The 12,991-nt window shown below is 34.8% G+C and overlaps 2 protein-coding genes across 3 annotated transcripts; both read left to right on the top strand.

Moving 5' to 3' along the window:
- The first annotated feature begins 2,400 nt into the window (after positions 1–2,400).
- LOC144432404 (uncharacterized) lies at positions 2,401–5,390 on the top strand. The gene is made up of 6 exons (XM_078120502.1): positions 2,401–2,728; positions 2,934–3,067; positions 3,730–3,806; positions 4,113–4,181; positions 4,562–4,645; positions 4,992–5,390. Exons 1-6 carry the CDS (start codon positions 2,621–2,623, stop codon positions 5,123–5,125), a joined length of 606 nt encoding a protein of 201 aa, XP_077976628.1. The 5' UTR covers positions 2,401–2,620; the 3' UTR covers positions 5,126–5,390.
- Positions 5,391–9,420: 4,030 nt separating this feature from the next.
- Positions 9,421–12,186, top strand: LOC120334351 (uncharacterized). Of its 2 annotated transcripts, XM_039401842.2 has the most exons (6): positions 9,421–9,620; positions 9,824–9,957; positions 10,601–10,677; positions 10,986–11,054; positions 11,418–11,501; positions 11,826–12,186. In XM_039401842.2, the coding sequence occupies exons 1-6, from the start codon at positions 9,513–9,515 to the stop codon at positions 11,957–11,959; spliced, it is 606 nt and encodes a 201-aa protein (XP_039257776.2). In that variant the 5' UTR covers positions 9,421–9,512; the 3' UTR covers positions 11,960–12,186. The 2 variants fall into 2 exon arrangements, with proteins under 2 accessions (XP_039257776.2, XP_077976629.1); XM_078120503.1 differs by lacking the exon at positions 9,824–9,957 and having other exon boundaries at positions 9,489–9,620.
- Positions 12,187–12,991: the final 805 nt, after the last annotated feature.

Below are 12,991 nucleotides of genomic sequence, written 5' to 3' on the forward strand. Positions count from 1 at the left end.
GAAAAATTATTAGTCAGTGAAAAGTCGGTTCTTTTAGCGCTACAATTACAGGAGCCGTTTCGCGAGGATTTCGGGGCGATCAATATTTCTATATATTATTCGTGAAACATTTTCAATCAAAAACGTCCCCGACGTATTATAAGCAATTCGAGTCAGCGCTAATAAAAATAAAAATTTTCAGGTAGCTGTAATTTATTGCCGTGCGTACACGGCTGCCTTCGATTTTCGAAGGTCGCGATATTCGAATTGGATATCCCTGATTTAAGCACTGCATTAAATCAATCTCAAATAACTCTACACGCGGTATTCAAGTTTTCTGTCTTCTGTATGTTGAAAATCTGAAAAGATCCGACTATTTTTACGAGTGGCGTGATTCGGCGAATGTTTCAGGACCCATTACATGGAAATTTCCAAATTCTGATCTCCAGATCGCTTTGAAAATCTTGGCTGTGGCACTGAAAATGTGTATTGTAACGTGAGTCTAATCGACCCCTATTTATGACATCTTTTGGCGGGATAATATGCAATATTCGGGTTAACCATGCTTAAGATAAGTATTTCGCCAGCCTTCATAAACGGAAATTATAGGGGGATCCATCCTCTGAGAATCATTCGATTTTTACAATCACCTATTTTTATCAAGATCCTCATAAGTTAAATCATTGAGCTGAAGTTACAAACGTTCTATTACTACCAAATATCCCACGTATCGTGCTTCAACACATTAGATTTTTACAAAGTATGGTTGTCACTTCACCCATAAATTCCCATGCATTCGCCTACAAGAAATGCGTCGGAACAGAAGATCAGTCAAGCGTTTACTATCTGCAGCATAACAATGGTAAGACAATGGTCATTTTGATCCATTGTGAAGGTTTCAATGGTTCGACTACCTAAAGCTACAAAGTAGGATGTACACTAAAATTGTTGTGCTACATCGACTGTGATATTAGTTGCTGTTTCGCGACAAAATTACACATTCAGTGAAAAACTATAAAAAAAAATATCAGAGGTTCAACACAAGTGTATTAATTCTGTTTCAACATCATTAAAATTTGGGCAAACGGACAAATAGTATATTCAGTGAAATGAATTGCAAGAAAGTTGATCGTTTAAATTCTTTCATCACAATTATCAAATATTTACGAATTTTACTACAAAATCCTTCATTTTTAATGTGGATAATAAATCGAATCACTTTATATAATGGATAGTTTTAAGGAACAAGATTTTGAGTCACAGTCACTTTGTAGTTAGGCAAACCGCTGTTTTAGTACGAATTACCTATTCATGAACGCATTGTAATAAAGAAACTAGCGATACTTCATCATTTCTAAAACGTATTTTCAAGATCTCGACATTACAACAACTTCTATCGAAAGATTTTATTTTGACAATGACGTAGAACACTACAAACCTTCATTCACTTCAATAGCAAATTTAGATAATACATACCTTAGGTGTCATTTATATTTATAATTGGACTGGTTCACTTTTCACAGATAGAAAAAAAAATTCACACATTGACATAATTTATGCGATAAATAAGAAATCCATCGATACTGCATACAATCATCCTTGCACGAAGATATAACGGAGTCACGCTCCGTGTTCCGATTTTGATCAATCCACCATACAAACAGTAATTAATATTGGTCAAAAACATTTTAAAACCGTTTTCAAAACATATTCTTTACTGACAAATTGTTTGTTTTTGCAATATTGCATGCATTAGTGAATGAGGATATAAATATTCAGAATTTGCATATTTTCGTCACTTCCTTGTTGAGAGAATATTCTATCCAGCGCACGTCAAAGAAAGCTAGGACCATAAATCTTATGCAAGAAAATAATTCAGTAGAAAGCATCTAATTTTGAATTTTTACTTTTATCAATGGTGGTTTGTCAATAAGTTACAACTATTCTAGAAAAAGTTGACAACATGCGCTGGAAAAACATTAATCCATATATAGGTCATGTGAAACCCACGGCTCTCCAGGAAAATGAGATATGCACCACATTTGCACCGCAGTTGTTCCCCAACGAGGACAACCCTAAAAATAACAGAATTGTGTTAAATAACTGATATTGATTGAATCATTTACATATTGTATTTATTTTAAATGTTTTCTTGTTTCCCATTTTAAATATCAATGATTTCCTTTTATTTTTATATGTCCTTCACATCTTATTACGTAGTGTTTGCATCTTATGTTATGTAACTTCCTGTACCAACGAAGAAGTAAACATTATGTGCTGCAATTTTGTGAGCTGCAGTTTAGTTATATGCGGCACTGCGTTTAGCGCACATGAGTGATTTTCTCAGTGTTTCAGAGAAAAATGATGCGGATATGAGCAAGAAGATTCCTCGTTCAAAATAGCGACGAGTGAATGTGCAATTTCTCTATATTTTAAATTGTTGCAATATTATTTAGTTTATGGCGTGATAATCCACTAAAACAACCATAATATAATTCACACTTCGGGTTCCTCCGAAGCGAGGGCGAACATTGTTTATAAATATTTAGCTACGTGCGCTCCCAGAAAAAAGCCGGAATTTGCAATGTTCTAATTCTCAAAACCTAACCGACCGACGATTCAGTTTAATAATTCAGATACGATGTTTTTTACGGAGATATTTTTAGCAACAATATTGCTTTCGACTGCTACTGCATTTGAACAAGAATGTTTTTTTCCAGAGCCAGCAAGGGATTTCGATGCTTACAAGGTAAGTTGTTAAAATCATTGTTTTCAAATTTTAAATACCAGGCATCGGAGCTTTTTTATTTTATACTGCTACAAGTCCCGTGTGGATATTTCGATATATATATATTTCTGACGAATCATCGTTATCATAAAATGTGTTTAATATTTCGCTTGTTCTGGGTCCGCTAAACACAGTTGTCACTTATACGCATATTTCAATGACTTAGCTGCACGGTACTACATGGTACACAGGACTGCAAACGAATGATGCTGTAGCGTCTAATATGAAATGCGAACGAGCAAGAAATTTTACAGAAACTTCCTACGGTTTTCGGATGGACCTAAAAACTTTCAAAAAAAGGTATCGTATATGTCACACCCCAAAATCGGAATTAGTTTACTATAATCAACTACAAATGCATTTCTAAGACTACTCTTAACAAAACAAGTGAAGTATTGTCACATTTGAATTAAAACTTGTTAACGTATGTCGTTTGGAGAAATTAGCGTGCTGATTTTAGATTGAAAACAGCGATGGCAAAAATATATTAGTACAAAGAGCCAGATTATGCGTTAGTCAACGGTTTGTAAATTTTGTGGGCCCTTTACAAAATATAAAATATGTCGATCACAATATCAAATCTGAACTGCTCCAAATATATCACTTTTTAGACTAGAGATTTCGACTAAGAATTTATTATTCAAATTGATACATGTTACACAATTGCATCCAGACATATATTTACAGTAATAACCAATTCTACCAGTTTCAGTACCAATTGTATTTAATCATTGTTCACAACTTCAGGTATGTCAATCAACCCCGTAAAAAAATATTTTAATTAAGATACCTGATACATAGGGTACAGTTCGAATATGCGTAGATACGGAGTACGTAAATATGTCTGCAATTTCAACAACGCTGAATTAAGCAAATCAGGAAAGACGCAATAAATATTATACTACCACCATTATCTGAGTATATTTCTTTATTTTACGATGATGTTTCGTTTTTAATTTAAGACACAACCACATCGAGTGGGTTGAACATTTCACTTTTCTACGATCGGGGGTGTATCGGGAAAGCAAGGTTGAAGATGGTAAGCTAAAGTTCAAATGTTGAACTTTCCAGTTACAATCTGTTCTAGTCTTTATTTTATCCGAAAAACAGACGCTATAGTTGATAATTTGAAACAATACATCAAACATTTATATTCATATATTTCCAGATATATGCCATTAATTTACGCATATCACGTCGAGACGATGCCGAACAACATGGTAGTTGGTGAACTGTAATACCTCCAACAGTTCCCTTCAAACCCCCTCTTCGCCCATCGCAATAAAATCAGCCTCAATACTGAAACATGTGCAATCTATATTTATTTATATATATGATCTTCCAGATTTTTCGATGACTAATGCCTACAGTTTTGACGAAAACGGACAGTTTAACAGCGCTGCCAACAGCATTGGTTTGTGTTGATTGATCTAGCTATACTTTATTTATATTTTGCATTGTCATACTGTGTAAACTCCAATACTCAACATAGAAACACTAACATATACACATTTGCTATATCGTTGCATAAACTTCTTGGACAATATGTTATTCTCATCATAAGTTCAAGAGAAAAAGACAATAAATCTAGCAACTAACTAATGCTTGGTTTTAAATGAGTTTTTGTTATTCCCATCGTGGTTTTTCATTAAAGTAAAACTCGAGATAATCCTGGGATTTTAAGATATATTTTTCATACATTTCATACGAGTATATATCATACTTCGCCTAGAACTTAATCTCTTTAATAGGAGTGAATGCGTGTAAAATGTTCATTTTATTTCTTTTGCACAGTCGAGAATGTTCTTATGGAGCGAGATTTTGCATATATATCTGATTACCTGAACTACTGGATGGCAATTTTATGTTCGGCAGAAGGTGAGTTTTTGCAAATGCGATATAACTCATTATTATATACGTTCTTTGGCTCATCTGTGACCGGATGCGGAGGACTACAAGGGGAAGCGAAGTGCCTAGGGGGACGAATGGGGGATATATTTTAATTTTGCTTGAATAGAAAAGCACAAACTTTTTTCATGACTTTATTGAAACAGAAGCATTCTCTTATATTCAACACTGCTAGCAAGGGTGTGCCAAAGTTTTATTGACACGTGACACAAAAACTATACGATATTTCCTCTTATTTATCTTCATTCGTTTAAATATAAGAAATTTTCGTTCTGTTGATAATATGAAACAGATTTTCATTGCAGCATATTTTTAGGACAATGGATCGTTTGGGTTTACTTTCCAACCAAGAATCCAAATCTTACAAATATTGCAGCTGCCTACAATGAACTGCAACGCTTGGGAGTATCAACACAACTTCATGCATCACAGTGCGATAAGGCACATTAAATTATATAAAGATTCTGATCATGGAAGAAAAATTGATTTGAGTTGATTATTATCGACAGCTGACCTGAATATAATTAATAAATCGTTATAGCAGAGTATGTTAAACAAGGAATATTATAACATTCATAACAATAAACTTATATCATACATTTATATAGCACAATACGTGCAATGCGAATTTCAACGCAAAATTTTACTCTTTGCTTTGCTCTGCAATGGGTTTGCTATAAAATTTAATTTAACGAATAAATTGTCACGCATCATGTATATTTCTTTTTACTGCTTTTCGCCACTAGTAGTCCAATGTTCATCCCAGTGTAGAGAGTTCGATTAATCAGAGCTACAAACTAGGATGTACACTAAAAATGTTGTGCGACATCGACTGTGATATTAGTTGTTGTTTCGCGATAAAATTACACATTCAGTGAAAAACTACAAAAAAAATATCAGAAATTCTACACAAGTGTAATAGTGTAGCGGTACAAAAGTGAATGATTAGCAATGACATTGTGGATATCATCTTTCATGAAGAAAATATATTTCATATAATTCTGTTTCAACGTCGCCTTCATTTGGGCAAACGGACGAATATATTCAGTGAAATGAACAGCGAGAAATTTGATCGTTCAGATTCTTCTATCACACTTTTCAAATATTTACGTTCGATTTTTACCAAAATAGACTTCATGTCTATTGAGGATAATAGCCAAACCACTTTGTATAATGGATAGTTCTTACGATCTAGATTCTAGATTTTGAGCCACAGTCATTATGGGGTATAGTGACCTTGCTGTAGTATGTTAGTATAATTATCTTTTCATGATCGTTTTGCAATGCATTGAAGAAACTAGCGATATATCAACATCACTGTAACAAATTTCGAAGTTCTCGACATTGCGAAAATTTTATTCGAAGATTATATTTTTCCGAGGATAGAATCAATTTTTCGTAGACCACTGCAAATCATTATGGTTCAATAGAATATTTGTGTAATACACAATTTTCCAAATCATCGTGAGTCGACTTTCACAGATGGCAAAATGTATAGATTCGGCATGCAAGCATCATTGCAAGACGATATCAAGTCACGCTCTGAGTTCCGGATGTGATCAATCCAAAGAAAGCTAAAACCATGAACCTAACGCAAGAAAGAAATTCTGGTTTATGTACAAAGGCAGCTAATCTTTAACGATAGGATATAAATCTAATTTTATCAATGCTAGTTCGAGTTTTATTTAGAATATCTGTATATATATTGAATATTTTAGAATAGATAGACAGCGTGCCGAGTATTATCCCAGTTGAATTGCTGCAATTTGATGTTATGCTCTCCAGAGTAATAGAATATACACAACATTTCTCCCAGAGCTGGTTCCCAAACAGGTTGACCCTAATATAAGAGAATTGTGTTAAATAACTGATATTGATTGAATAATTCACATATTGTATTTATTAAAAAATGTCTCATTATTTCCTATTTTAAATGCTAAGTACATCAATCAATGAATTCCTTTTACGCCGCAGTTTCTTTACTTGCTGATCCAAGTTTAGCGAACAGCAATAACCCTGGGGGTAGACAAATATTTTTTTTGTAATGGCGTGATACGACGATTACTCGTGCGTTTTGCTCCGAACAAGGCTAAATAATAGCATTTAACAATATTTTAAAGAATCTCTCTCGAGGCTTACTTGGCCGTCGAAGTTATACAAGCGCACAGTTTCATCTATCTCGGTTGCTTCATTTGGTTATAGCATTACTGATAGCAAGCCAGAAAAGTCAATTTTGACTAAATTGTTCAAGAATAGAGTAAGATGGTGTTGGAAAAGTCGTAAGAATTCATGTCTCACTGCAAATGCCGCAAAGTTGGATTTAAAAAATGCCCTGGCTACGCCTATGGCGAACGTGATTGATTTTTTCAGTTTTTTAAAGAAAATCAGCCAGAGGGATAGCAAGTAGAGTTCTACTTCAAAATAACGGGAAGGAAATATGGTGAAAATCATTTAGAGTTTGGGTTTATGTGCATGGGGAAAGGTGGATGTCATCACCCGAAATGCGTCATTTGTTGCAGAGTTTTATCTGTATGTATGTTGCCAAGCAATTAATTGGATTTTGGGCAAACACCCGTTTGACCTCTTATCTCTGCGAGGCTGGATTTTCGGCAGTGGCGTCAAACAAAACAAAATACCGGCCACATTTGTACATAGATCGAGAAATGTTCGTGTACGTATTAAGTATAACACCGCGCTTTGAAAAGGTGTGTTCGAGCAGCAGCCGCCCATCTCTCATTTCATAAATATGCGTAAATGTTATGTTGTTTTGCTGACATTGCCTTCATCCTTGCCTACATGTTTAGAAAATAGCACAAAATACACATTAACGATTATAAAATTGAGTTTACTTCAAAAGAATTTTTTTTAATGTAAGTGCGCCTTGAGTTTTTCCTTTATAATTTAGTGCCGCGGGAACAAAAACTTTGGGAAGCTTCATTCTACTGAATGACATAAATTATTTGTCCTACTATTACGATACTGCAATCTATCATATATATCCGTTATATATATTTTAGGTTTTTGGCGCTTGTGCGCTTCCAAAAAATACTCGAAATTTGTAATGTTCTAATTCTCAAAGCTTGACCGATACATAATATACAGGGCTGCTCGCAGCCTGGCAAAAAATACGGTTCGCGTACCAGCAGGTGGGCCCTTGTTTAGCCTGTATTTACTCATAAATGAAAAGGGCCAAGTTCCATTACTCATTCAGATGAAACATGATCAAAAAAGGAAATATTATTGACGCACGTAATCAGTCTACTAATAACTATACCTGCCGACCATCTGAAAAGATTAAGTACATTTTTGGCACCGCTTGGACAATAAATGGCCGGTTTATTGCTGAAAATAATCCCATTTTGTTTGAAGTTAGGCACTTTTCCGGGACGATACCTGGCGACCAGCACAAATTTCATTTTCCAAGTTTTAAATCCTGGGGCTAGTTAACTAAGCGCCGTCAAATACTTTTAGTTGGCGTGGCATAACCATTTTCGCATATGTCATTTTTAAACCCCACCCAGCTACGTCATCCAAAAACAACGTCACTACAAAGTCACAGTGACGAAACAAGGCCCGTCAAAGTATACGGATTTCGTCTCTAAAACGCGCAGACAATCACCCGAAATCAAGAAAGCTATATCTCTCGTTTTGTCGTCGTAACAATTACGACATGAAATAGATCGCTGGCGAGAGATCGTTGTCGTCGGCGGAGATGCCATTTCGCGCGATCGTAAATTTGCATTGGCAAGCTCTATGTCGTGATTGTGATGTCATAGTGACGTAATTTTTGAATAGCGTAGTCAGGTGGGGGCCAGGATTGACATATGAAAAATGTTTGTACCACGCCAACCAGAGGCGTTCATTGAACATGCGCCCAAATCCTATTCTCGCATGTTTGACAGAAATTAGCCGACCCCGGAAAATCTTCACGAGACCCCACTCGGGTCGCGACCCACATTTTGGGAATCACTGCATTAGTGAATGAAGTTATAAATATTCAGAATTTGCATATTTTCGTCACTTCCTTGTTGAGAGAATATTCTATCCAGCGCACGTCAAAGAAAGCTAAGACCATAAATCTAATGCAAGAAAATAATTCATTACAAAGCATCTTATTTTAAATTTTAGAAAGATATCGGATTTTATTAATGATAGTTCAATAAGTTACAACTATTTTAAAACAAGTTGACAACATGTCCTGGAAAAACAATAATTCATATATAGGTCATGTAAAACTTACCCTAAAATCAACAGAATTGTGTAATTAATAGTAAAAGTAATTAATATTGATGGTATATATAATTTAAATATTGTATTTATTACAAATGTTTTATCGTTTATTTTTTTAAATGCTGTGTACATGAATCAATGAATTTATTTTACCCTTCTATATCCTCACTTTATGTTACGTACTGTATGCATTTTGTTACGTAACTTCCTGTACTTCCAAAGAGGTAAACTTTATGTGCTGCAAGTTCGTGAGCTGCAGTTACATGCTGGACCGCGTTTAGCGAACATGATGATTTCCACAGTGTTTCTGAGGAAAATCATGCGGAGATGAGCAAAAAGATTTCTTCTTCAAAATAGCGGCGGAGGAATGTGCAGTTTATCTCTATTTTAAATTGTTACGATCGTATTAGTTTATGGCGTGATAATCCACTAAAACAACTATAAATAATTCGTACTTCAGGTTTCTCCTAATCAAGGGCGAATAATGTTTATAAATATTTAGCTCCATGCGCTCCCAGAAAAGAGCCGGAAGTTGTAATGTTCTAATTCTCAAAAACTAACCGACTTGCACTATGTTTAGACATTTCAGTTTAATAATTCAGATACAATGTTTTTTACGAAGATAATTTTAGCAACATTATTGCTTTCGGCTGCTATTGCATTTGAACAGAAATGCTTTTTTCCTGAGCCAGCAAGGGATTTCGATGCTTACAAGGTAGGTTGGTAAAAACATTGTTTTCATATTTTAAATACCAGGCATCGGAGCTTTTCAATTTTATACTGCTACATGTCCCGTGTAGTTATTTTGATATATATCTTTCTGACGAATCATCGTTATCATAAAATGTGTTTAATATTTCGCTTGTCCTGGGTCCGCTAAACGCGGTTTTTACTAATACGCATATTTCAATGACTTAGCTGCGCGGTACTACATGGTACACAGGACTGCAAACGAATGATGCTGTAGCGTCTGATATAAAATGCGAACGAGCAGGAAATTTTACAGAAACTTCCACTGGTTTTCAGACTGACTTTAGAACTTTCAAAAAAAGGTATTGTATATGTCACTCCGCGAAATTGAAATTAATTTACTATAATTACCTACAAATGCATTTCTAAGACTACTCTTAACAGAACAAGTGAAGTATTGTCACATTTGTATTAAAATCTGTTAAAGTAAGTCATTTGAAGAAATCAGCATGTACAGCGGTAGCAAAAATATATTAGTTCAAAGAACCAGATTATGTGTTAGTCAACAGTTCGTAAATTTTGTGGGCCCTTTACAAAATATAAAATATGTCGATCACAATATCAAATCTAAACTGCTCCAAATATATCACTTTTTAGACTAGAGATTTCGACTAAGAATATATTATTCAAATCCATACATGTTACACAATCCATTTAGACATATATTTACAGTAATAATCAATTCTACCAGTTTCAGCACCAACTGTATCCAATCATTATTCACAACTTCAGGTATGTCAATCAACCTCTTACCCCGTCCAAAATTAGTCTAACATCCTCGATACATCGAGTATGATTCGAATCCAAGTAAATGCGGAGTACGTGAATATGTCTGCAATTTCAACAACGCTGAATATAGCAAATTAGGAAAGACTCATAAAATATTTAGTGACCACCAGTATCTCAATCAATTTCTTTATTTCACGATGATGTTTTGTTTTTAAGCAACGAACACATCGATTGGGTTGCCCATTTCACTTTTCTACGATCCGCGGTGTATCAGGAAAGCAAAGTTAAAGATGGTAAGCAAAAGTTAAAATGTTGAACTTTCCAGTTACAATCTGTTTTAGCTTTTATTTTATCCCAAGAACAAACGCTATAATTGATAATTAGAATTAATACTTCAAACATTTATATTATATATATATTATATATATGCCATTAATTTACACATATCACGGCGAAATACTGTCGATCAACATGTTAGTTGGTGAACTGTGATACTTCCAACAATTCCCTTCAAACCCCCTCTTCGCCCATCGCAATAAAATCAGCCCCAATACTAAAACGCACGCAATCTATATTTATTTTGTATTATATGATCCTCCAGATTTTTCGATGACTAATGCCTACACTTTTGACGAAAACGGAAAGTACAACAGCGCTGCCGACAGCATTGGTTTGTGTTGATTGATCTATTTATAATGTTAATGTATATATGTTTTTCATTGTGATACTGTGTAAACACCAATACTCAGCATAGAAACAGTAACATAGGCATTTGCTATATCGTTGCATAAATTTATTGGACAATATGTTATTTTCATCATAAGTTCGAAAGGAAAGCGACAATAAATCTAGCAACTAACTAATGCTTGGTGTTAGATGAGTTTTTGTCTCTCTCGTCGTGGTTTTCGTTAAAGAAACACTCGAGATAATTCTCAGATTGTTATGTATATATTTCATACATTCGCCAAGAACTTAATCTTTTTTAAACCTCGGTGAATGCGTGTAAAATGTTCATTTTATTTATTCTGCGCAGTCGAGAATGTTCTTCTGGAACGAGATTTTGCATTTATATCTGATTATCTGAACTACTGGATGGGAATTCTATGTTCGGCAGAAGGTAAGAAATCGCAAATGCGATATAACTCATTATCACACAAGTTCTTTGGCTTATCGGTGACCGGAAGCGGAGACCTGTATGAAAGTGCCAACAGGGGGGGTAATAATTTTGATTGAATATGAAACACAAAAAATTTTTCATGACTTTCTTGAAACAGAAGCATTCTCTTATATTCAATACTGCTTGCATGGGTGTGCCAAAGTTTCATTGACACGTGACACAAAAACTACGATATTTTATTTATTTATCTTCATTCGTTTAGATATAAGAAATTTTCGTTCTGTTGACAATATGAAACAGATTTTCATTGCAGCATGTTTTTAGGACAATGGATCGTTTGGATTTATTTTCAAACCAAGAGTCCAAGTCTTACAAATATTGCAGCTGCCTACAATGAACTGCAACGCTTGGGAGTATCAACACAACTCTATGCATCACAGTGTGAAAAGGCACATTGAATTATATAAAGAATCTGATCATGGAAGAAAAATTGATTTGAGTTGATTATTTTCGGCAGATGATCAAACACCTAAATATAAATAATAAATCGTTATAGCATATATCATACATTTATATACCATAATACCTGGAATGCGAATTTCAACGCAGTATTTTACTCGGAGCTTTACTTTACAATGGGTTTGCTATAAAATTCATTTTGATGAATAAATTGTCACGCATCAAGTATTATTCTTTTTACTGCTTTTCGCCACTGGTAGTCCAATGTTTATCCCATTGTCGAGAGTTCGACCATTGATGACTTGACAATGGATAGAAAACTCATTTTGTCGCCACAGACGTGCCACGTTTGAATGTCCTTCTGTAAAATCATATTCTGGGGCGCTTAAACAATGCTCTTCTTATGGCGGAGCCGCGTGAAATTAAATCCTGAAATCTCGTAAAATGGGTCATAATACCGGGAAATTCAATGGTAAATATGTTTATACGGCTGTATTCATATACACTGTTGAAATAGAAATTATATGATGTATTCGAACAAATTTATATCTGGCCATAAGTGCGAACATGTAGGTGACATCGTATATTAAATCCAAAGTGGAATATGCGACCAGGGGGTGGTTTCTGATCAAATTTTGAATTTGTGGAAATGTCTGAATGGCGTGCGATTGCATTTTGTTATATTTGTCGATCTAATTCAGTGTGATCCGTAATGTTGGACTCCGAGCACCTTCACGTCGTTATTTATTCTCCTTCACTATGCCTGCGATATATCTTTTAGGGCAGGGGTGTGCAACCTTCATTGACAGGAGGCCAGATACAAGTTACTGGATAAAGCGGAGGGCCGCACCTAGAAACTCGACCTATGAAAGGCTCTGGGTACAAAATATCAACTTACGAAAATTCTTCTAGTGATATTGCTTCGGCTAACATAATATTTTCTACATACGAAAGATCGGAAACCTTCAAAACGCGTGCGGTGATATTTGTTTACTTTTTTAACGTTTTGCTTAAAACATTGCAGCCCTGTG

The sequence above is a fragment of the Styela clava genome, chromosome 15 (assembly GCF_964204865.1).
Source record: "Styela clava chromosome 15, kaStyClav1.hap1.2, whole genome shotgun sequence".
In the NCBI taxonomy this organism is placed as follows: Eukaryota; Metazoa; Chordata; class Ascidiacea; order Stolidobranchia; family Styelidae; genus Styela; species Styela clava.